Here is a 27,080-nt window from a genome sequence, read left to right on the forward strand (position 1 = left end):
AAGGGCCAGATATACACGAACAAAGAGCCACATCCTGCCCATGGGCCACAATTTGGAGACCACTGATCTAAACATACAGTATATCTGTGGTATTTAATTTGCACCTGTAGGGGGCGCTACAGGTGAAATCTGAGATGTTGCTGCATGGAGAGGTTACTTTAGCAGTTCAGCAGTTCTATCTTTACTTTAAAATTGAAATTTCGGCTTTGAAGAATTTTGGTCAAAACCAATATTACTTTGAGATAAATGCTGATGCCTACAATCAGCCACTACCCTTTCAGTTCTTCTAGTAGACTGCAAAGTGAAAACTAGGTTTCCAGCTTTGTCTTACATTGCTTACTGAAAAATAAACAGGGATAACGAGACCCTCTCATTAAGGCTGTAGGAAATAGTCATCAGATTTTATCCATGGTGCCTTTAAGAAATGCAAGAAGCCACTGGGTGATTAAACCCACCAGTGATTCCCCAGATGTTTTATATTGTTGTTGGGGGTACTGACCAATCTATTCATTGTTGCTCCATCACCCCCAAGTTGTTTTGTTCAGTGCGCTCTAAAAGATCATTAGTGGAAAGTTTGGAAATATACAGTGCAATAAGTTACATTTCATCGTTCTAAAGTTCTGTTAAAAACATAATATAAATATTATTCATACACAAAACATTTCAATAAAACAAACGGCAGGCTTGCCTTAGGCAATTTAAAAATTAAAACGCATCTGGTTTGTACTGAAAAAACTCTTCTTTCCAGAAAAAGTGAGGAAGGACAACGGGACATCAGCTGAGGGCTTCTTCAAAAAAAGCTGATAAGAAAATATTTGGCCTTGCTTGGACCCTGGAGCCACGTCCAGCTAAAAGAGAAGATAATATTGTATTAATGGACTTTAGATTCAGCAACCATTCTGGCCTTTAATTGTAAGCTGAAGTAGCAAACCAGCCCTTCAGGCTTTGTTACAGTGTGTAATAAGGTCATGACCATTAGATAAACCCAGCCCATTTCACCTCTCACAGGCCAGCCTGTAATCAGTAGGGTTTGTCCTTGCACCACTATAGTCAACCATCTAAATAACATGTCACACATCAAAGACACTCAACTCCAGCCAAGGTTAATTTGCAATGACAGCACACCACTCACTCCCACCCAAATCCATGCCCCCAACATGTTTTACCCACAGCAGGGCTTTATCATGGGAATGCCCCTGATTAAGCCCTGCTGTGGATGAAACATGTTAAAGGCATGACTTTGGGTGGGAGTGAGGGTGTGTTATTGCAACAAACTTTGGCTAGAGTTGAACATATTTGGTGAATGGCATGTCATATAGATGGTGGACTACAAGGTCATGGCCTTACTTAAGCCAGCCCAGAGAATTTGACAGATCTGGCAACTGGATCAAAATTCTGGCAAGCTCCAGAGGGGAAATATTTTTAAAGAAACCTGCGTGCTGTGCTGCCCTGCATGATGCCAGTTAGAGACCTACAAGGACCTGTGGAACATTGATATCATGGTGCCTGGGGTTCCAGAAAGTGGTGCGGATACTAGAGGAGCTCTAAAGTGGACAGTCTGTCACTATGGGACAGGTCGATCAGGTGACAGCAGTTAGGGAACAAGACATATCAGAAAGAAGAGAAGCCAGGGACTGTGGAACAATAATAGGACCACAATTTCTCAGGGAAGGATAGAGGAACCAGATAGCAGTGAAAAGAAAGAAGAGGAAGGAGCTGTACAATAGGAGCAGATTTTATCTTGGGAATAATGCTACATAGGACAGAGACCCAAAGATCCAGAGGTCCAAAACAAAATTATGTATTGGATATGGAAGGGTTTTAGTTTAAAAGCAAATTAAAATGTGGGCTTTAAAGCGGTAGTATCCTGCTTTTTTTTACTTTTACCTACAGGTAAGCCAATAATAAGGCTTACCTGTAGGTATAATTAATATCTCCTAATCCGGCATGGTTTAGGAGATATTTGCAGTGCATGCAGCCGCTCACGAGAGCGGCGCATGCGCTCTGAAAGTCCGGCGGACCTTCAGCTTCCCTTGCCGGGAGCTTGCCGGAAAATCACTCCCGCGCGTATGCGCGGGAGTGACGTCATCGCGGCTCCGGCCAATCACAGCGCCGGAGCCGCCGAACCCGGAAGAGACGGCGAGGGATCATGGCAGCGCCCGCAGCGATGTCCGGGGGTCCGTGTCGGGGCTTTGTTCTGAGGTAAGTAATACATAATGAGCTAGTATGCGATGCATACTAGCTCATTATGCCTTTGTCTTGCAGGTTTTTTTGTTTTTTTTGTTTGTGTTTGTGTTTTTGGGTTTACAACCGCTTTAACTGTGGGATTATCATGGCTCTAGAACTGAGCTAAAGAGCCCCTAACATAGGGCATATGCTTTGTAGAAAATAACATACTTACCTTAGTTTGAATTAGAGATTTATTTGCAATCGGGTGCAAAGTTTCGTTAAAGTGCAATTGTTCCACATCAAAATCTGTTAAAGCTTCATCTTTGTTGACAGACGTCTGTAGTAGAAAAGAAAAAAAGCAAACTAATTAATTGTTCTGTATGAACCCTAGCCTTTGCATCCTTTACCATGGAGATACCATGGAGATATCACAAGCTGCTAGCAGTATTTAGCCTGCTAGACTACTTGACCCCCCCCCCCCACTTCACTTCAGATTTCTATCAGTTATATAAAAGCTATGTTATATATATGATAGGATTTTTGTAAAAGATAACTTTAAACATGTTATTAAACCTTTAAATACATAAATCTGCACACTTCAGAACTTGTGTGCACACCATGTTTGATGTGCATCTTTCTTCACAAGCCTGTGGTTGCTTTACTTCCAGTCTGTGAAAATGCTGCTTTCTCAAGTTTTTTTTTTTTTTTAAAAAAGGTGGCTCCCTTCCCTTAAAGGGTCACATGGAGTCATTCTTGCAAATATGTTCCCGACTGGCCTCTCCTTACCCTACCTGCATCCATAGGTTTTCCCCTACTCTTCCCTCCTCCAAGCTGGTGATTACCCAACTGGACAAGGAGAGGAAGGACAAATTCATTTACAAACTCCATCTCGTGCAAGCAGAGAAAGCCTTCTCTTAATTGAAAAAACAAAACAAAAGGCTTTCTCTGAATGGCAGCTGTGGCGAGGAAGAGATTCCCTAACAGAGCCAGAGTTAGACCTTGAGGGAGCCAAGGGCACCTTAGGTTCCTTATACACAGTTGGTTTACATTCTCAATAACAGTCACACATTTTATAAATGCATGACACAACGTCACTCTGAGGTCTCACATGTCCACACGCACACGCAGTTACAGTGCTCTATGTGTGGTTTGCTTGTGCCACCAAAATTAATTTTTGAAAAAACAATACAACATACCAGTGCATAGTTTTTCAGATGATGGCCGGCAAAATATTACTTCCTAAGATACATTTAATAAAAGAAAAAAAGTTAGGGTTTTTTTTACATTTTTTTATTAATTTTATATAGAATTTTGTTTTATATAATTTTTGTATAGATTAGGGAGGGCCCAGCAATTTCCCCTTTTGTGCCCATTATAAATCTGGCCATGTCCCCTATGGTCAGTGTGCAGAGGGTAAAGTTCCTGCAGCAGGACTCGAAAGATCGTGGCTCTCATTGTATGTACTGTAGCTTTGACTACTACAGACATTTTTAGTATTCCCAGCGACCTTCTGGATGTTAGATATGGATATTTACACTGAGTTTAGCTGGACCAATGTAGGTATGCATTACAGATCATTTCTGGAGTTCATTTTTAAAAGGTTATATAACTGAACTCATATTGCATCAGAATAATTGTGCAAATATATCACATGTATCAAATATACACGACGAAGCGCGTAGAGCAGAGCAAGGATACTGACGTCACCGCGCACGCCTAGATCGTACTTGCGGCTTGGCAGTACTGGCTGGAGACGACAGGCGATGCACTATAGACATGGGAGTGGAATAATAATAAAATAGTAATTTTTTTAACGATCTTACACTATGGGAGCTTTCTGGTCTTTATCCTCCTTTCATGATTGATGGGGTATGTGAGGTATTACTATACAGCCTGGACTAGAGTGGAATTTATTGTTATACAGTGGACCTATCGTGATGCATTAGCTGGTTTATGATTCTACCAGCCAGTAGTTCTGGTGAATTCATTTAGTGTGGACAGTGAAGGTTCACTTTGGGTGAAGCACAGTGGCATGAGCAACATTTATATAAAGATCTTTCACGTTTACACACAGCACATTATGTCGATGGAGTTGGGAATTTATAATTAGGAACAACACGCACTTTTTTTAAATTTTTTTCTGAATATTTCTCATTTGCACTACATTATGTGTATTGCATGTTAGCACTTTATGAATTGTTTGGCACATTATTTTTTAGCACTTTATATAGATGATACATGTGGTATGTTTTCACAATTATTCTGATGCAAAATTTGTTTAATTTTTTGCGACAGCACTTTAAGGTGGTTATTGCACATTTATATAATATTTGGGGAGGATAAGGATCAGGAGGGGTTGGAGTAACGCTGCTGCCTTTTTCTATACACGGTTACACAATTTGATACTTCATCAAAACTGGGGTAGCGACTATCCGGTTTAGTGGTTGGGATATTTTAGTTTTTTTTTGGAGAGAGAGATTTTTGGTGCTGTTAAACACATTTTTTGATAACGGAACTTAATTGTGTTTTTTAAATCTGTCTGGAGTACAGCTTTTAAAAATGCAAGTTTACAATGTATGCCAGAGAGCGCTTACATTTTCAGCAGAGATGCAGAGCAGGGACATGAGATCTTGGCATGCCTTGGCTTTCTGCCAGTCCAACCCAGGATTACCAGGTAGGACGTCTCCAGCTTTCTCTGACTGCTCACAATCAAGCCTGAAAAACAGATTATACATTTTGTTTTGAGTACAAAGCAACACACCGCTAAAGATGAAACAAAGTAAATTCTCTTCTTTACCATAAGTGAGATTTTAGTAACTGAGACACAACATTTTCTCCAGTAGATGTAGACGATAAAAGTGCATCCAGGCTCTTCACATCCTCATTCGTCTCCTCCACAGATGGGGCTGGAAAGCTCAGTGCAAAGATTTGTTCACAGTCCTGGGTGTGCTGCAGAGAGAAGGATAACAGGGTCTCTATTAACCACTTCTGGACCGGAAGGTTTTACCTCCTTAATGATCAGGCCATTTTTCGCTATACGGCACTGCGTTATTTTAACTGATAATTGTGCAATCGTGCGATGCTGCACCTAAATACAATTTATGTCCCTTTTTTCCCCCACAAATAGAGCTTTCTTTTGGTGGTATTTAATCACCTTTGCAGTTTTTATTTTTTTCACTATGAAAAAAAAAAAAAGCAACAATTTTGAAAAAAAAAAAAACACAATACAATATTTTTTGCTTTCTACTACAAAACACAGCCAATAAAAAAATGTTAATTTGTTTGTTTTTTTTTTTTTTACATTTTTCATCAATTTAGGCCAATATGTATTCTTAACATATTTTTGGTAACAAAAAATCCCAATAAGCGTATATTGATTGGTTTGCTCAAACGTTATAGCATCTACAAATGATATGATATTTAGACTTATTTTTTTTTTACTAGTAATGGTGGCGATCAGTGATTTTTTTGTGGGACTGCGACATTGAGGCAGATTAATCGGACATCTGACACTTTTGACACCTTTTGTGAACCAGTGACACTAATATAGTGATCAGCACAAAAAAAAAAAGTCACTGTACTAATGACACTGGCAGGGAAGAGGTTAACATCAGGGGGGATTAAAGGGTTAAGTGAGTCCCTAGGGGGGTACTTACTAACTGTGGGGGGGGGGGCTACACTGACTTGAGGAAGACACAGATCCTAGTTCCTGCTTAGCAGGAAAACAAGATCTCCATCTTAAGCAACATTGGGAGATTAAACCCCCCTGAGTTTAGGAGCCTTAAATTTCCTACCAAAGTAATCAGCTGTGTCCTGCCTTGAGTTCTCAGATGATCCAAACATTAGACACATGCTCTCAGCATCACAGGATCGATCACGCTTCAATGTTACAAACGCACCCAATCTCCTTATACAGTACTTATACCAGCATCGGCTGAGGGTGAGGAAGAGTGCACTGTGCATGCATTGATAGAAACTCAGAAGCTAGCTCACTCCTGTGATGTTGAGAGCGAGCGTCTAACATCTGGAGCATCCCAGAACTTGGGCAGGACATGGCTGATCACTTTTTTGGGAGTTTTTGTGGCAGGCTTTGGGACTGTTGGTCATGGCCCACTGGTAAGGCTTTAAAACGAAGGACCCTCTGAAAACTGCAGAGCATTGTGCTACACACTGGGGTCCCTAGTGTAGTTATAGCATAGTGTATTTTATTGAAAAGGTAAACTTTAATTCAGATAAAGAAAACAGCACAGTGGCTAAGTGGTTAGCACTTCTGCCTGCAGCACTAGGACTGTCAGTTCACATCCCAACCATGGGACTACCTGTACGGAGTTTCCATCTTCCACCAGGCTCTGAGGAAGAGGCTAAGCCTCGAAACGCGTCAGCCGTCATCTTATTGGATTATGGACTTTCATATGGACTATTCCTGACACTGGAGCAATCGAGCCTGTTATGATCATTTTTACATCTGTGTTTGTGAGTAGCCATTTTTTACATGTTGCATAAATAAAGCCTATTATTGAAGATAATGCGCTAGGTCGATGCGCCCTTTCTTTGTTTCTTTTTGTCTGTAGCACCGTTGGACTACCCCAGTCCTCTTTGGGCTGCAAGACCTAGCTATCCAAGACGCCAGTTGGAAGTCCCGTGGTGTGTGGTCGGGGAGCTTGGATTCTAAGCGCAGGAGAAGGGTGGTATCACCTTATTTTTTTGGAGAAGCTTAAACCAGACACTGATAGAAGTCACAAGACTGCTATATACTGCTGATGAGAAAAGGGATTTAGCACTTTAGAGTTACTAAAACTATTGTATTTCCATGTTCTGTGTACTGTAGGAGACCAGATGTAGTGAATGCAGTGACCTGGGTTTAGTAACACTTTAAAGGAGCTGTAAAGGCAGAAGGTTTTTTTTTTTTATCTTAATGCATTTAGATAAAAAGCCTTCTGTGTGTAGAAGCTGCCCCAGCACTCCCTAATACTTACATGAGGAGAGATAGAGAGAAAGAGAGAAAGAGAGAAAGAGAGAAAGAAAGAGAGAGGAGGGCCCGGATCATAAACCGTAATAAGCAAACCTCTCGTTTTGGTGCAAGATCCGCTCCAAACAAATTCAAATACGTTGATTAAACATAAATACCCTTCTTTCAACAGATTAGGGCTGGGCGATAAAACGATACCGATAGGTATCGCGATAGTCCCGTGCTCGATAGCAATAAGAAAACTTGAACGATAAATCGAAAAGTCCGCTCCGACGGGTTTAAACTTTTAAAAATGGCGCCGCCCGGCGCCAACACGTCATTGCGCACGCGCCACCGCCGCTCGGGAGAGGCCGGGAATAGCCGAAATTACACGAGCGGTGGCGGCGGGTGCGCAATGACGTATCAGCGCCGGGCGGCGCCATTTTTAAAACGAAGGCGCCTCTGGAACAGGTAAGTGAAACAGCTTCACTACCTGCCATTATGCAGGGCTGCGGGCACACTACAAGGGATGCAGTGCTGCGGGCATGGTCTACCTGTACCATGCCCACAGCACTGCATCTCCTGTAGTATGCCCACAACCCCGGATCCTCTTGTACCATGCCAGTACCCTGCATTCTCCTGCACCATGCCAGCCACCCTGCATTCTCCTGCACCATGCCAGCCACCCTGCATTCTCCTGCACCATGCCAGCCACCCTGCATTCTCCTGCACCATGCCAGCCATCCTGCATTCTCCTGCACCATGCCAGCCACCCTGCATTCTCCTGCACCATGCCAGTCACCCTGCATTCTCCTGCACCATGCCAGTCACCCTGCATTCTCCTGCACCATGCCAGTCACCCTGCATTCTCCTGCACCATGCCAGTCACCCTGCATTCTCCTGCACCATGCCAGTCACCCTGCATTCTCCTGCACCATGCCAGTCACCCTGCATTCTCCTGCACCATGCCAGTACCCTGCATTCTCCTGCACCATGCCAGTCACCCTGCATTCTCCTGCACCATGCCAGTCACCCTGCATGCTCCTGCACCATGCCAGTACCCTGCATTCTCCTGCACCATGCCCGCCACCCTGCATTCTCACCCTAGGGTCCTTATTTTAAATGGGTAATAAAAAATATCAATATATATCGATATAGACCGATATGAAACACTGATATCGTAATACAGTTTTCAGCCATATCGCCCAGCCCTACAACAGATTGCTTTGTAAGCCTGGAGCTCTTTGGTTTTTACAAGTACCTACCCCATCTTCTTCATTATTAAATGCATCCCATTCATCTTGGACTTCGTTTTGTTCAGTGCAACAATTTTTATTGGAGGTAAAAGTAGTAAAAGAGTTCAACTGCAACGCTTCATCTGCATAGTAAAATTGTTCCGACTGTGGAGTAAACTCATCAAACCCCTCAAAGTCTCCCCATGTATTAGAGACCTCCGGTAATGCTCTGCTTGTGTCACACTCTTCACAATGGGAGGTAGATCCTATAGGCTTCTCCTCTGTGCAAACATTGTCCAAACAAGGCAAAACAGGCAAGGATTTATCCTCTGCATCATCGCTGAACCCAATAATACCATCAGTGACATCCTTCATGGTCCTTCATGGATTTTACAGGAACAGATCCGTAGCCAGGTACTGATGTGAACATAGAATATCTTCCTTGTTGTTTTGTCAGAAATGTCCTTTAGTATGAGCTTCATTCACTAATAGAAAAACAAAAGAAAAAACATTTAAAGTAGACCCAAAACCAAGGGCTTTAACCACTTCAATACTGGGCACTTTCACCCCCTTCCTGCCCAGGCCAATTTTCCCCTTTTAGCGCTGTTGCATTTCGAATGACAATTGCGTGGTCATGCAACACTGTACCTACACCAAATTTATGTCATTTCCCCCCCACAAATAGAGCTTTCTTTTGGTGGTATTTTCTCACTGCAAGGTTTTTCCTTTTTTGCTAAACAAATAAAAAAAAAGACCGAAAAGTTTGAAAAAAAAAAAAAGTTTTTTTTGTTTATGTTATACAATTTTGTAATTTTGTAAATACATTTTTTCCTGCACTGATGAGACTGCACTGACAGGCACTGATGAGGAGGCACTGATGGGGTGGCACTTATAGGCGGCACTGATAGGTAGCACTGATATGCAGCATTGGTGGGCACTGATAGGCAGCATTGTTGGGCACTGATAGGTGGCACTGATCGGCACTAATGGGCACTGATAGGCGGCACTGGTGGGCAATAATGGGCACTGGTGGGTGACACTGATAGATTGCAATGATGGGCACTGGTGGGCAGCACTGATAGGGAGGGCGATGGGGGGCTCCCTGAGCCCTGATTGCCATCCCTGGTGGCCATAGTGGGCATCCCTGGGGTCATGGGTGGGCATCCCTGGGGTCATGGGTGGGCATCCCTGGTGGTTCTAGTGGCACCCCCCCCCCCGAGGGTCTGCACTGGTAATCAATGATCTGATTACCAGTGCCGACCCCCCCCCCCTGTCAGGGGAGCCGCCGATCAGCGCTCCTTTACTCGTGCCTGTCAGGCACGAACTGAGGAAAGCCGATCAACGGCTCTTCCTGTTTACTATGTGACCAGCCGTGATTGGACACGGCTGGCCACATGGTAAAGAGCCTACCTCAGTAGGCTCTTTACCAAGATCGGTGAAATACTCCCAATAGGAACACGTCTAAAGGGATGCAGACCCAGCAGCTTTCCTCAGTGTCCTGCAGCTTCCACAGCTGATAGATAATTCTGAAACCACTCCCATTTGACCCGCTCAGCACAGAGGAACAAACAATGATTTCTTTAGAATAACAAAAAGGTAGGAATCTGCAAAAAAGTTTGTTAAAATCCTTGCAATGTACAGAGATCACCCAGTGGGGAATGTTTTTTTTCTCTCAACAAAAGTGGAGTTACTCTTGAATGGTCATGTGACTGCCAATATAGGGAGGAGGAAGGGAGTCAATGGTTCCTCTCTAGGCCTCTATTTGGACATAAGCAGTTCACGGTATCTTTCCACATAGCATAGGTGAACTGGGTCCAGTAAAACTTGGTCATTCAAAAGTGGGTCTCTTGACTCCTTATACTGCAAAAGAACAAAGGCTTAGTGGCTATATTGGTTTTTCTTTATTTGCTGATTTCCCCCCCCCCCCCCCCACAAAAGTGGAGTTACCCTTTAAAGATAATTAACTTAAGAAGAAAGCAATATTTAATACAAACATAAATCCTTTCAAATAGAGCTGATCATACAGGATTGTATTATATGTGTTAGTCAGGGCTTTTTTTCTCAGAGAACAGGTGGAGGAACTCCTTCCTTCTGAGTCACCCCTTAACTCTGTCCCCTACCCACCCCCGAGCACCATTCCTTGTTTTCACCTCCTACCCACCTCCCAGTATTACCCCTTTTAGAGAATTAACGATAACAAGAAAGGCAATATAATAGATCTAGAAACAATGGACACCACCCCAGCGACAATAGATCCACCCCTGCAACAATGGACTTCCAACATCCAGCATCAATAGACTCTCCAGCAGCATTAGGCCCCTCCCTCAACAGTAGATCCCTCCCAGCAACGATTGACTCCCTGCAACATGATACCCCACCAGCAACAACAGACTTCCCCAGCAACAATAGACCTTCTGCGCAAATAGATCCCCTCCAGCAGCAAATAGATCCCCTCCAGCAACAAATAGATCCCCTCCAGCAACACTAGACTCCCCAGTAGCCAGCATCAATAGACCCTCCAGCAGCCAGCAACAAAGACCCCTCCCTGAACAATATATCCCTCCCAGCAACAACTGGCCCACCAGCAGCAAAAGACCCACCCCAGCAACAATAAATCCCTATGAGCAACAGAAGACCTCCCCAGCAACAATAGACCTTCTGCGCAAATAGATCCCCTCCAGCAGCAAATAGATCCCCTCCAGCAACAAATAGATCCCCTCCAGCAACAAATAGATCCCCTCCAGCAACACTAGACTCCCCAGTAGCCAGCATCAATAGATCCTCCAGCAGCCAGCAACAAAGACCCCCTCCCTGAACAATATATCCCTCCCAGCAACAACTGACCCACCAGCAGCAAAAGACCCACCCCAGCAACAATAAATCCCTATGAGCAACAGAAGACCTCCCCAGCAACAATAGACCCCCTATTAGCCAGCATCAATAGACCCTCCAGCAGACCCCAGCACGCCTTGCCATTACATACATTCAGTTCTGGAGGTGCCGGAACTGCGCTCCCCTGTGTGTAATATATATGTGTTGGTGTAGGTTTCCCTTATACTTGAAATATTTTTTTTTCTGACAAACAGTAGACGCTCAGATGACATTGCACATTCTTCTTGAAACACCATCAAAGGACGTGTCACTTCCTGTGTTAGTGGGCGTTTGTCAAGTCAAAAATTGTTTCCTATTCTTGCACGTTTTCCCCTACAGCAACATAACAGAACAATGTAGAATATACAAGTGAGAAAATGCAGTAGGCAACACGGTTAACACAATAAAAAACAAAAAAAAATAAAAAGTTTTAAAGCTGAACTCAGGTAGGCAAGTATAAAAGGCATGCACTAATATAGCTCTGTATTCATCAATACAATTTTTTTTTTTTTTTTCAGTGAAACAAGGCAAATGCAAGAAGATATTGGCCTCATGCAATCCACTACACAATATAGCTCAGTAGCTCAGCCTAGAGAGGGAGAAACAGCACAAGGAGCGGTTCAGTTTTGCTTCAGTGCCTACACCAATTTTCCCAGAAGTCTGCCTAAGATACAAGTCAGATTTCCGACATCCCCTGCAACAAAATGTAATTTTTGCCAAGATACTTCCAATAGAAACACGTCTAAACGGATGCAGGCCCAGAAGATTTCCTCAGTGTTCTGCAGCTGCACAGCTGGTTGATAATTATGAAACCACTCCCATTAAACCCACTCAGCACAGAGGAACAAACCATGATTTCTTCAGAATAACAAAAAGATAGGAATCTTTAACAAAGGTTGTTTTAATCCTTGCAATGTTACATAAATCACCCAGAAATATTTGGACAAAGCATATCCCACTATAGTGTGCACTTGTCTCAATTTAAAGCATTTCTGTTTGCGGCTTCATTCATCTGCTATCAGCATGAATCACTCCTGACAAATTTTCCTGAAACCAAAAGAAAATGGTGACAGGGGAGGGAGTTCCAGCTGATTGACATCCTCAGCTCTGTTCCTGTGTGCTATGTGAAGGGGGGTGTGTCTCTTCCCTCCAATCAGCTCTCAAGGCTCTCCTCCCAGAGCTCTGCAGAGTGTAACCATCTCTCCGCTACTTTTCTGAACTCTGACAAGCTAATAAATTCAGCACTTTGAACAGATGTAGAGAAGAGAATACTGCAGATAAAAAAGGTACTCCAACTTATATAGGAGGATTTGTTTCATCTCTGCATCACCCTTAGGACAGTCACTTCACTGGATTTATGTAAGGGTTTACAACTATTTTGGCTGTTTTTGTGTTTGGACCAAACGTTAAGCTTTTACCTGTTCAGGGTGAGTCGAGGGAGAGGCCCTTGTCCTCATCAACATGGGTCATCAACATATGGGTGAGGAGACACTGCAGCCTTCTTCACCTTTTGTATTAACCATACTAAAATGGTTGAATCATCATGCAGCAACAGCATTCCTTGTACGTGGTTACAGGGTGCTTGCTGTGCTACCCCTGAATGCGACATGTGGTTTAATTTTTGGCTTTTACTGGTTTATGGCCGTGTGAATCTTTACTGCAAGGTCCCCTATAAACTAACCTAATATGAAATATATATATTTAATTTTTTTTAATGGCCCCATATTTCCCCCCCCCCCCCACACAATATAAAAGTAAGTAAAAATATTACATTACATATATGGTAATATATAACCATATATAACCATATTGTAACTGCATTGATTGGTGTTTTTATTTTTTTTGATCACAGCCTAAAGTTTAGCTTGAATTATTTCAGGACTGTAATTTAGTTAAAGTACAGTTATTCTTTAATTAAGGAAGACATCACAAGGAAGAAGTCTTACATTGGATGGTCATCTAACAACAAAGGCTATAGTGTATTACAGCTAGAGCTGACGTCCTATACTCAGAAAATGTTGCAATGTGTGTATTCTAAGGTTCATATTCTCATCATCATGTGTTCCAATGTCATGTTAAAAAAAAAAAAAAATATTTATTTATATATATATATATATATATATATATATATATACACACACACACACACACACAGTGGGTACGGAAAGTATTCAGACCCCCTTAAATTTTTCACTCTTTGTTATATTGCAGCCATTTGCTAAAATCATTTAGGTTCATTCTTCTTCCTCATGAATGTACACATAGCACCCCATACTGACAGAAAAACACAGAATTGTTGACATTGTTGCAGATTTATTAAAAAAGAAAAACTGAAATATCACATGGTCCTAAGTATTCAGACCCTTTGCTCAGTATTTAGTAGAAGCCCCCTTTTGATCTAATACAGCCAGGAGTCTTTTTGGGAAAGATGCAACAAGTCTTTCACACCTGGATTTGGGGATCCTCTGCCATTCCTCCTTGCAGATCCTCTCCAGTTCTGTCAGGTTGGATGGTAAACGTTGGTGGACAGCCATTTTTAGGTCTCTCCAGAGATGCTCAATTGGGTTTAAGTCAGGGCTCTGGCTGGGCCATTCAAGAACAGTCACGGAGTTGTTGTGAAGCCACTCCTTCGTTATTTTAGCTGTGTGCTTAGGGTCATTGTCTTGTTGGAAGGTAAACCTTCGGCCCAGTCTGAGGTCCAGAGCACTCTGGAGAAGGTTTTTGTCCAGGATATCCCTGTACTTGGCCGCATTCATCTTTCCCTCGATTGCAACCAGTCGTCCTGTCCCTGCAGCTGAAAAACACCCCCACAGCTTGATGCTGCCACCACCATGCTTCACTGTTGGGACTGTATTGGACAGGTGATGAGCAGTGCCTGGTTTTCTCCACACATACCGCTTAGAATTAAGGCCAAAAAGTTATATTTTGGTCTCATCAGACCAGAGAATCTTATTTCTCACCATCTTGGAGTCCTTCAGGTGTTTTTTAGCAAACTCCATGCGGGCTTTCATGTGTCTTACACTGAGGAGAGGCTTCCGTCGGGCCACTCTGCCATAAAGCCCCGACTGGTGGAGGGCTGCAGTGATGGTTGACTTTCTACAACTTTCTCCCATCTTCTGACTGCATCTCTGGAGCTCAGCCACAGTGATCTTTGGGTTCTTCTTTACCTCTCTCACCAAGGCTCTTCTCCCCTGATAGCTCAGTTTGGCCAGACGGCCAGCTCTAGGAAGGGTTCTGGTCGTCCCAAACGTCTTCCATTTGAGAATTATGGAGGCCACTGTGCTCTTAGGAACCTTAAGTGCAGCAGAAATCTTTTTGTAACCTTGGCCAGATCTGTGCCTTGCCACAATTCTGTCTCTGAGCTCTTCAGCCAGTTCCTTTGACCTCATGATTCTCATTTGCTCTGACATGCATTGTGATCTGGAAGGTCTTATATAGACAGGTGTGTAGCTTTCCTAATCAAGTCCAATCAGTATAATCAAACACAGCTGGACTCAAATGAAGGTGTAGAACCATCTCAAGGATGATCAGAAGACATGGAAAGCACATGAGTTAAATATATGAGTGTCACAGCAAAGGGTCTGAATACTTAGGACCATGTGATATTTCAGTTTTTCTTTTTTAATAAATCTGCAACAATGTCAACAATTCTGTGTTTTTCTGTCAGTATGGGGTGCTATGTGTACATTCATGAGGAAGAAGAATGAACCTAAATGATTTTAGCAAATGGCTGCAATATAACAAAGAGTGAAAAAATTTAAGGGGGTCTGAATACTTTCCGTACCCACTGTATATATATATATATATATATATATACACACACACACACACACACAGTATATATATATATTATTATTATTATTATTAATAATAAACTACTGTCTGAATACCTGATTATTTTGTGTATGACAGTTTAGAAATGTAGACGTTTTCAAATAAAAAAAACTGTTGTAAGTGAAACAATCTTTCCTTCATATACAAAGAGGAGGTCCACAAATCAATATTTTCATCAACGTTGACTGTATGACCAATGTACCCTCTAAGACAATGTTTCTCGAAGGCCACGGCCTCCAGATAGCTGCAGATCCTTTAACTTCCAACAGTGCCACCCAACGTCCCATAGTGCCACCAAACCTCCCACAGTGGTCCACAGTGCCCCTCAATTTCTCAAAAGTTCTCAGTTTTCCCTTAAGAGCCCTCAGTATCCACAGTGCCCGCCAAACTCCCATAATGTCACCCAGTGCTTCTAAGTTTGCTACAGAGCCTTCAGCCCCCCATAATGCCCCCAACATTGTCCCACATTACCCTCAAGAATCACCAGTCTCCTGGAGGAGCCCTCAGACCCTCCAGAACCTTCATCCCCCCACAGTGACACCCAGCCCATCCAGAGCCTTCTAGAATGTCATTACATATTATCTAGTCCCATGCTTTTATTTTGTAAGAGTAAACTTTTTTTACCGAGTCCTGGTCTCAGTAAGGATGAGAACTGCTGCTCTAAGGTCTCTGCTTGTTCACAAAGAAAAAAAGGTTTCAGGGTGGTACACACAGCCAGTCCTGGGACAGGGTCATCTAGCTCCCAGGGTAAAGATGCCAAAATACCCAGCCTTGTAACAGAATAAAGTTGCCCCCATCCTTACAGTAAACCATTGCACCCAGGGCAGCTGACCCTCCTGCCCACCCCTTGTCCTGGCCCTGCACACAGGATCAGACTGTCTGGGGAATGAAAGGTATGATGACCATGGTATTTTTAGCAGTCATGCTCTGCAATGCAGATATAAATGACAGACCATTTTATAAGGCTCCACCTTGTTTGTTGATGGTTATTTAGTAGTATTAGACAGAGATGTATAGTAACTAAGTAGAACTACTTCACTACTGTACTTAAGTACCGAAAGGCGGTATCTGTACTTTCCTGGAGTAGAATTTTTTTCTCCTACTTCCACTTTTACTTCACTACATTTTTTCAATGATTTCAATACTTCTACTCCGATATTTTTTTTTGTGCTGCATAGTTACTCGTTACTATTATAAAAATTACCACTGCCAGAACAGTAGATGGCAGGTTTCATGAAGCTCAAAACATGTGTATTATCAGCGCATACGAAAATAAATGCTACTGTATGCATAAATAAAAGCTGCATTTGAAATAATAAAAAACAATATGATGTTCAAACTTTTGACTTCTTTCTTTAATAACTACATAACACAGTACTTGTACTTTTACTTTCAGTACTTGAGTAGCAAAATTTTCAAAAAAACTACTTGCAATACTTAGGTACAAAAAATGTTGAATACTTTAGTACTTCTACTCAAGTCACTTTTTGATCGAGCACTTCCACTTCTACTCAAGTATGGTTTTCGAGTACTTTATACAACTCTGGTATTAGATTAGTAAGCTATACTACAGGAGGCAGGCTCTTGTTTTCTTTCAATGTAGAGCACCCAGGTTCCAGTCTATAGCCTGCATAGAACAAGAAGGTAGTTACATGATGAATTTTCTACAAAGAGCCTTATGACTCCTCAAAGTATGACTCCTCTTTGTTGCCCTTATAACCCTGTTTTACCTGTTATGTTGGATTCTCGAGAGAAAACAAACTCGCCTGCCTAGAAAATCCATTGTTGTCTTGCTGTTATCTATTGATCCATTGCCACAGTCCCAGTCCTGCACCACCATCTTCCTCTTTGATATCACCTGTGTTCTTCAGCAAGCCCCCTATGATGCACCTCCAGGCCTATACACAGGATGCTTTTTTTCCCTGCTCCTAAAACCCTCTGAGATATGCGATGAGGATATCCCAGAAATCTGCAGAAGCTGGGACACAGCATTCTTTCCCAAGCATGAATAGTGGTGGGGGCGGGGCAGGACTGGACAAAAAAAAAAAATTTAAATAAACACAAATAAACCAAAGAATTGCCACTTTAAATTGCATCGGGGTGGAGTGTAGGAAGCTGAAGTAAATTTGGAGAGTGAGTCCCGGTTCACACTTGTGCGATGCGGGAAGGCTGCGAATTCGCAGCCTGTTCCCGCATCGCAAACGCACCCCTGGCAGTTCAAACTGCCATATGCGATACGCAGGGGGTGCCAATTAAATGTTAACGACACCCCCAGTTTGATCGCATATCGCAGTGCGATCTGACAGTTTGCACAGGACCGGATCGCACAAGTGTGAACCACTGTGCGATCCGATCCTGATGCGGCTGGAAAAAAGGGTCATGTGCGTGCTTGGTGCGGATACAGTGCGAATTCAGCCATACAAAGTGTATGGCTGAATTCGCATCCGCACCTCCGATCGCATGCAATGAAGGAGCAGTGCGCTTCGAATTACATGCGATCGGCACACTCGCAGAAATGTTAACCGGCCCTGAAGGTCCTTTTTAATCACTTGAGCTCTGGAAGATTTTACCCCCTTCATTGACCAGGCCATTTTTTGCTATTTGATTTATATAATTTTTATCACACAAATAGAGCTTTTTTTGGGGGGCATTTGATCACTGCTGGTTTATACTAATCTATATATATATATATATACACATACATACACATACACACACATACAAATATTAAACATTCTGAGAAAGAAAAACTACACTACCGGTAATGTTTTTTTACTTTCTGCTATAAAACATATTCAACAGAAAAAAAAAAAAAAAAATCAAAATTTCATCATAAATTTTGGCCAAAATGTGTTCTGCTACAAGACTTTGGTAAAATAAATAAATAACCCAATAGGTGTGTATGTTGATTTTTTATTTTTTTTTTAAATCCGCGGTGGTGCAAACACCTTAACGAAAAAATGTGAACACACACAAAAAAGTGCACTTAGGGGTGTGCTTTGTCCAAGCCCTAGGGATAGGACCTCTACCCTGACCCCCCCCCCCCCCCGGGGCGCAAGGCTCCTGACAGGGACAAAGGGTTTTCAACGGTCCATCTAGCCAGAAGGCCTGGCGGACCCCGTTCTTCTGGGCCAGCCTTAGCCAACTTCGAATACTTAGTCAAGGGGCTCTCCCAAAGAGAGACCCCCCCCAGGACAAAGGAGGAAGGAGCCGGAGGGCCACACATCCTACCCCTAGACTTCAGGGCATGCTCGAGGACTCACACCCTCCATCCTAGCGAGAAGAAAACACACGCATAAGTGAAAGGTGAAAAAACGTGGGATAAAATAAATAAATAAGTGACTGCTCATGTTGGTGCACTGGTCGGGCCCTGAGGCCTGGTAACAAAAATTTCCCAGGACTTTAGCCAAAAGGCCCAGCGCAGAAAAAGTGTTTGGAGCTGTGACCATGTGACAGTTCACACATTGGGGTCCCACACCCAAGTGTTACTAAGAGCACCTCTGGGGTGACAACTCCTAGAGGGCACAGACACCGTGGACTCTCTGCCTTCCCAGCCCATAGCCAGACAAGTTAGAGGGCTTAAATCAGGAGGTAATGGGCTCTTCCAGCTTCCGGGGGGGGGGGGGGGAATTACTCCCATGCCTCAAATGTCTGTGGGCATCCCGGTTTCTGTTCCAGCCGGGACTAACCTTCCAAGCCCCCAACACTCTAGCCTCACCCAACCTTGGTCAGGTCAGATGATAGCACAGCTCCCCCACTGGATCACTGATAAGAACAATTACTACACTTGATCTGAGCTATAAGGGGCCAATGGATGGGGCCATGTGTTGTAAAATCTTGGATGAGAACATTCCCTCAGCCAGAACACTGAAGATAGGTCTTGGATGAGTCTTCCAGCATGACAATGCCCCAAAACATACCGCCAAGGCAACTAAGGAGTGGCTCAAGAAGAAGCACATTAAGATCATGGATTGGTCTAGCCATTCTCCAGACCCTAATCCTGTAGAACATTTATGGAAGGAGCTGAAACTTCAAGTTGCCAAGTGACAGCCAAGAAATTGTAAGGATTTAGAGAAGATCTGTAAAGAAGAGTTGACCAAAATCCCTCCTGAGAAGTGCGCAAACCTGGTCATCGACTACAAGAAAACCCTTACCTCTGCTTGCCAGCAAGCGTTTCTCCACCAAGTACTAAGTAATGTATAACTTAGCGATCAAATACTTATTTTACTCACTGAACTTTACTCACTGAACTGCAACTTAAGTTTATAGCATTTGTTACATGTGTTTTTTTTCTGTGTATTTGGTTTATATTCTGTCTCTATCATTTAAAATACACCGATGATAAAAATTATTGACTCTTCATTTCTTTGTAAGTGGGTAAACTTACAAAATCTACAGGGGATCAAAGAATTATTTTCCCCAAGCGGTTATGAGGAAAGGCTACATACATTAGGTTTTTTTTCCACTAGAAGAAGGAGATATGATCGCAATAAATAAATATCTACGTGATTATTCTAGCATAGGGAGGAAACTAGTCACTCTCAGGTCGATCAAGAGGACACATGGTCACTCAATGAAGTAGGACGAGCAGCAATTTAACCTAAAACTGCGTAAAGTTTTTTACTGTTAGAACAGTAAGGATGTTGAACTTCTTTAGACAATCGGTGGTGTCAGTGGGCATTGTTGATAATGTCTAAAAAAACTTTTAGATGGGCATTTTAGCAGACGCAATAAAACAGGGATATGGAAAATGGTAGAGACATAAATGAATACACACAACCACACAGGCTGAACTAGTAGGACTGACGTCTTAATTCGACCTTACAAACTATGTAACTACACTGCTCAAAAAAATAAAGGAACACTTTGAAAACACATCAGATCTCAATGAGGAAAAATATCATGTTGGATACCTATACTGATATGGACTGGGTAATAGGTTAGGAATGAAAGGATGCCACATCGTTTGATTAAAGCGGAGTTCCAGCCATTTACTCACCTGTCCAACGGTCCAGCGATGCGGCCGCCCAAAGCCTCGATCCTCTCCCTCGGCGCCAGCATCACTGCTGTGGGCACCCGGCTGTTACAGTTTGCGGCTTCACAGCCAGGTACCCACTGCGCATGCGCGAGTCGCGCTGCGCGCCGTGATTGGCTGGCAATCTTCTGGGACCTCTGACGTGTCCCAGAAGATTGCAGGGAGGGAGGGGGAGAGGAGAACTTCCGCTCAGGGCGCCGCGGCGTTCCGAGCGGAAGTGGGAGCGGGTACCTGTCAAAACTAGGTACCCGCTCCCCCCCCCAAAAAATGACATGCCAAATGTGGCATGTCGGGGGGTCAGGACTCCCTAAAGCGGAAGTTCCACTTTTGGGTGGAACTCCGCTTTAAAATGAAAATGATCAACCTACAGAGGGCTGAATTCAAAGACACCCCCAAAAATCAAAGTGAAAAAATGATGTAGCAGGCTAGTCCATTTTACTAAAATTTCATTGCAGCAACTCAAATGATACTCAGTAGTTGTATGGCCCCATGTGCTTGTCCTTATTGGGCAGATTGATAGCAGTGGAAACCACTGTCTCCCACTGCTGTCAAATGCTGAGCCAGTCTGTGTTAACAGATACAGACAAGGTGACCACACGGGTGCCCGAATAGAAAGATTTCCACAGGGGCACTGGCTGAAGAGGAGGGGCCTGGAGCGCCAGCAAGAGACCCCAGAAGAGGAGGATCTGGGCTGCTCTGTGCAAAACCATTGCACAGAGCAGGTAAGTATAACATGTTTGATATTTTATTTAAAAAAATATGTTTAATGTTACTTTAAAAGCCTTTTCCATAGACTCTTCATGACAATTTTTTTTACAATGTAGGTTGCAGGATCTTTCCTCAACCCTTTCTTATTGCTTGTCTTGGGACTGGCATGCAGAATGTGGTAAGCCGTGCATACTAGGGCTAATTTAGACAGACGCCAATTAACCTACCATCATGCCTTTGGAGTGTGGAGGAAACCAGCGTACTCTGAGGAACCACAAGCAAGCACAGGGAGAGCATGATCATGCAAACTCCATACAGATATTGTTCTAGCCAATGGAACCATGGAACCCGGGGGGGGGCTTTTCTATTTTTCTTAACTTTGGGCTATATTTTCTCTTTATTGCTTTGTATGTTTATACAAAAAAACATAATAGAATCTTGGTAAAGAACCAAGGATCCCAGTGCTGCAAGGTTTGAGTGCCAACCACTAAGCCACTGTGCAGACCTATGGCTCCGCTTAAAATCAGAGGAGGTGTTGGCCTCAAATACATAACATAACATATAAAATGCTATTAAAAAATATAAAAAAGGTACCACCTCTGCAGAATGGACTTCCCCTTCTGATGCAAATAAGGATTTAATAAGTGTTTACATATTTGGCAGAGATATGGAAACTATTCACCAATGCGGGTGGTTCTACCTTCCTAGCATTCTTCACAGTAGCTCATCCAGCAACATGACTCTGCTCTTTCCTATAACAGAACAGTGCTCAGTGGCTCTGCCAATGTGAACAGAAGCCAGAGAATTGCTTGGCAACCCTCGAGCACTTCTATGGCACAGGAGAGTCTCCCACCGGGGAGTTGTTGTCTGCAGCTAAGCATAAGCCCGGTCACTGCTGCACGGCTCCTTAGTCTAACCAGACCCATTATTGTTCCTCACAGCTCCAGGCACAATTCTATAGACTTCTCTTTTTTTTTTTTTTGTCCCATCTTTTGAAAGTCATGACGCAGTTCATTATGCTGGTCTTAGCCTGGCAGTTTTAAAATTTAACCCCAACAGCTGCAGCAAATATCCTGTATAAAATAGATTCGCTTCAGGAACTCCCTTCAGACCTAAAATGACCATAAATGTAACACCAGTATGGAAAAATTACCAAAAATTCTCAGCAATTTCCATAAAAAAAAAAAAAAAAAAAAAAAGGGCTAATGTGGCATCTAGTTTCTGAAACTGTACATGGATGTGGAAATCCAGGCAGATGATAAAAATGAAAAAAAAAAAAAAAAAAATACAATTTAATCTGGTGAATAAAGCTATCCATATACTGGCAGAATTTTGTTTGAAGGTTCAATTAAAAAAAATTATATATAATATTAATAATAAATAATAATAATAAAATAGCACCACTTCAGCCCCGGAAGATTTACACCCCCCCTCATGACCAGGTCATTTTTTACTATACGGCACTGCATTATTTAACTATAAACTGCATGGTCGTGCGATGCTGTACCCCAATAAAGTTTATTTCCTTTTTTCTTTCCCCATCCACAAATATAGCTTTCTTTTGGTGGTATTTAATCACCTCTGTGTTTTTTTTTTTTTTTGCACTATAAACAAAAAACGACCGACAGTTTTAGTCCACGTTCACACTAAGGCGACCTGTGAGGCGACTTGGTCGCCTCACAGGTCGCCGTAGGTCGCTTTCCATAGGGAAGCTGTGGACCCGTTCTAATAGGAGCGACACAAGTCACTCCGACTTAGAAAAAGGGTCCGGAGCTTCTTTGGGGCGACCGCCATAGACTTCAATGTTATGAAGTCCGTGGCAGCCGCTCCGAGGTCGCGGCGCGCTGCTCGCACCGCGACCTCGGGGGTTGCCCCTGGAAGTCGGATCGCGGCAATGTGAACGGGGCCTTAAAAAAAAAAGTAAAATATTGTTTTTTTTACTTTCTGCTATAAAACATATCCCATTACAGCCAATGACGCTGGGTGTTAAGGCCCATACACACGAAAGGAAGATCAAAAGAAACATTTTGTACGATGAACGATCGGCCGATTATCTGATCATTAGTATAGTGCTTTTGACAGCCGAATATGACTTTTCGGATGACAAAACCTAAAAAAAAGGTACAAGGTAGAAGATTTTTATCCTAAGTGAACACAATGTCCAATATTTGTTTAAGTGCCGGTTGACATATGTGATGGCAGACATCGCATATGATTCCCACCGCACTGTTATACAAATCACATGCGATGTCTGTGCAATGTGAATTCAGCCATGCGGATTGTATGGCTGAATTCACATCGTATTCAGACCAAACTCACACAGGACCCTTTTTTGGTCCGCACCAGAATCGGATCGGTGTTCACACCTATGCGATCTGATTCATGTCCGAACTGACAGTTCACACTGTGATATGCAAAGTAATCTGGGGTGTCGTTAACTTTGTATTGACACCCCCAGCGATTCGCATATGGCAGTGTGAACTCCCTGCAAGTCGGGTGCAATGAGGGAAAGCGCAGTGGATTCACAGGGTTCCAGCATCGCACCAATATGAACCGGCACTCAAGAAGTTGGAAAGTCAAAAGGTTTTTTTATCCTAATGCATTAAGATAAAAAAAAACCTGTGTGCAGAAGCCCCCCTAATGCTTACATGAGACCCCTCTCTATCCAGCGATGTCCACGACTGTCTCAGCCAACTCCTCTCATTGGCTAAGACAGCGGCGCCATTGGCTCCTGCTGCTGTCAATCAACGTCAGATAGCCAATGAGAGGAGGAGGGGGGCGAGGCCGAACCGCAGCTTTGTGTCTGAAAGGATACATGGAGCTGTGCCTCGGCTCCGGTGCCCCCATAGCAAGCTGCTTCCTGTGGGGGCACTCAAAGGGAGGCAGGGAGGGTCCAGGAGAGCCGAAGAGGAGGATCTGGGCTGCTCTGTGCAAATCCAACTGCACACAGGGAGGTAAGTAGAACATGTTTGTTATTTAAAAAAAAAAAAAAAAAAAACAAGACTGCAATCTCTTTAAGCTGGCCATTTACTGAGCAAATCTTGGTTCCTAATAAACCTGCTGAAATGTGATCAGTGGGTGGCACTGTTGGCACCACTCCACCCAACATCCATTTAAAAGTTAAATGGACCCAGGTGGAAAACGGTCAGCCGAACAGCACCTGTATCCAATCACATGCGGGCACTGTTCAGATATTCTGACAGCCAATGATGCTGGGTGTTAGGGCCCCTACACACGATATGAAGAGCAGAAGAAAGATTCTGTACGACAAACGATCGGCCGATTATCTGATCATTAGTATGGTGCTTTCGGCAGCCGATTCCGATTTTTCGGACAGCAAAACCTGAAGTTGCAAGCTAGAAAACTAAAGTGAACAAGTAAACAAAAAGGTCCAATTTTTGTTTATTAAAGTTTTTGTCCGAAAAAAAAATAGTAAGAGCAAGATGACGCATGCTTGAAACTGAAATAATACATTACAAAACAATTTAACACAGGACATCACTTTCAAAGTTGTATTCTGCCATACGAGAATCTTCCTAAGTGGAGTAACCTCTTCATTTTCGATATGAGACTAGCATGCAACAAAAGACGATTATTCATCCGATAATCCCATTGTGTGTACCAGGCTTTAGACATAGCCTAGCAGAGGGATTCGTTGTGGATGGGGAGGATGGGGAGGATGGGGAAATCGATTTCATTTGCTCGGCCCACAGGCTGAATGTAAGAAATCGATGGGTGTATGGCCAGCTTTAGAACTTTGTCTAATCTGTAGATAAGCTAACAGCCAACCACCACAGCACTAACGTGAACGCTTGGTGACCCCAGAGTGCCTGCAGATCCAACCGTCATCTCTGCTGCACAACACCGCTCATCTTTCTACAGGCTTGCTATGCGAACCTGTTAAATATTTATTTTTATACGCTATGAATATCTAATATTAGCCGACATTACAAACTAGGAGCTATAAGTGAGATTTACCGTACTGGTCTCGTTAATTTCCTGCTGCATTGTTCTATCCTTTCTATTGTCACCCACGATCGGCCGATTATCTGATCATTAGTATGGTGCTTTCGACAGCCGATTCCGACTTTTCGGACGACAAAACCTAAAGTTGCAAGCTAGAAAACTTTTATCGTAAGTAAACAAAAGGTCTAATTTTTGTTTAATTATTAAAATTTTTGTCCGAAAAAAATGGTAAGAGCAAGACTACGCATGCTCGGAACTGAAAGAATATATTGCAAGACAATTTAACACATGACATCACTTTCGAAGTTGTATTCTGTCGTACGAGAATCTTCCTAAGTGGAGTAACCTCTTCGTTTTTGATAGATACTAGCATGCAACAAAAGACGATTATTCGTCCGATAATCCCATCGTGTGTACCAGGCTTTAGACATAGCCAAACAGAGGGATCTGTTGTGGATGGGGAGGAGGGGGGGGGGGGGAAATCGATTTCATTTGCTCGACCCACAGGCTGAATGTAAGAAATCTATGGGTGTATGGCCAGCTTTAGAACTTTGTCTAATCAGATAAGCTAACAGCCAATCACCACAGCACTAACGTGAACCCTTGGTGACCCCAGAGTGCCTGCAGATCCAACCGTCATCTCTGCTGCACAACACCGCTCATCTTTCTACAGGCTTGCTATGCGAACCTGTTAAATATTTATTTTTATACGCTATGAATATCTAATATTAGCCGACATTACAAACTAGGAGCTATAAGTGAGATTTACCGTACTGATCTCGTTGATTTCCTGCTGCATTGTTCTATCGTTTCTATTGTCGCCCACATAGAATAACATCGAATTTCTCACCTTGATGTGTGGTTGTGCGGGGCAGCCTCTGTGTATGAAGCTCGTAGTGAAGACAGGCAGTTATGACTTGACTTCCTCTTGGCTGCCTGAACTCTCCTGTGCAGGTCAGAGAGGTGTGACTGCGTCTCCATGCAGGTGGAGTCTTTCTTTGACTTCACAGAGGAATACCTCCCATGCAATGTAGGTTAATGACTGCACGCCCAGGGATTTTTCTTCTTCTCTTGTTTCCTCACTAAGCCTGTTTTTAACCTGCAATAAGCCAGAGAGAAAATGTGAAGAGAGAGAGAGAGAGAACAGATGCTTTGGTGACATTGCGAGATCTTGTAGAAGTGTAATCCCCTCTAAAAAGATAAGGATTTGTTTGGAAGATCAGGAATGAAAATCTAAGAGCCCGCGAAGATGTACGTGTGACGTTGCCCGCAGCCTTTCTCAACCTTTTTAACATGGAGGAACCCTTTAATCGCTTAAGGACCGGAAGGTTTTACCACCTTAAGCCCCGTACACTCGTTCCGATAATCGGACGACTTATCGTTCGCATTTTGTTGCATGATACTAACATCGAATTCAACAATGCGTACAAACCGTATGATTTTTGTCGTTCAATTCGGGAAAAGCTTCCTGGTTGCTTAGCTACGTATCAGATGGTGCAAAACAAAAACAATGGCAGCCAGGCTTTTTCCATGATATTTTAGTGTTTCTGATCATGCGCAGTCTTTGTCGATCAATTTTTTAGCGGACGCACACTGTACTGATGAAACGATTGTCGTTCGCGGGGCTATCGTACGACAGAAGTTTTCCTGTTTGTCCCTTCGGATTTTGTTGGATGAACTGTCGTGATCGGCTGTCGAAAGCTGTGTACTAACGATCAGATTATCGTGCGATCAGGTCGAAAGCGAGTTTTATTGTACGATTATCGGAACGTGTGTACGGGGCATTAGGCCCCTTTCACACAGGCTTTTCGATCAGGTCCGCCTGTCCGTTTTTTAAGGAGGACCTGATCGGATGCTCCATGCAGCCCTGTGGTAAGGTGACCAGATTTTTAAAATGAAATCCGGGGACATATTTTTTTTTTTCTTTTATTGGCAAATGGCACAGGACTGCATAATACACAGAGCGCTGGGCACAGGACTGCATAATACACAGAGCGCTGGGCACATGACTGCATAATACACAGAGCTTTGGGCACAGGACTGCATAATACACAGGTTGCTGGGCACAGAACTGCATAATACACAGAGCGCTGGGCACAGGACTGCATAATACACAGAGCGCTGGGACAGGACTGCATAATACACAGAGCGCTGGGCACAGGACTACATAATACACAGAGCGCTGGACACAGGACTACATAATACACAGAGCGCTGGGCACAGGACTGCATAATACACAGAGCGCTGGGCACAGGACTACAAAATACACAGAGCGCTGGGCACAGGACTACAAAATACACAGAGCGCTGGGCAC

At 43.2% G+C, this 27,080-nt stretch overlaps 1 protein-coding gene across 1 annotated transcript; it reads right to left on the reverse strand.

Annotated features, from left to right (window-relative positions):
- Positions 1-423: 423 nt before the first annotated feature.
- CLBA1 (clathrin binding box of aftiphilin containing 1) lies at positions 424-25,740 on the reverse strand. The gene is made up of 6 exons (XM_082242861.1): positions 25,617-25,740; positions 8,383-8,837; positions 4,967-5,118; positions 4,764-4,884; positions 2,402-2,506; positions 424-848 (listed from the first exon to the last, which is right to left on the reverse strand). The coding sequence occupies exons 2-6, from the start codon at positions 8,725-8,727 to the stop codon at positions 699-701; spliced, it is 873 nt and encodes a 290-aa protein (XP_082098987.1). The 5' UTR covers positions 8,728-8,837; positions 25,617-25,740; the 3' UTR covers positions 424-698.
- Between the last annotated feature and the right edge of the window lie 1,340 nt (positions 25,741-27,080).

The sequence above is a fragment of the Pelophylax lessonae genome (genome assembly GCF_965119305.1).
Source record: "Pelophylax lessonae genome assembly, chromosome: 13".
NCBI lineage: Eukaryota > Metazoa > Chordata > Amphibia > Anura > Ranidae > Pelophylax > Pelophylax lessonae.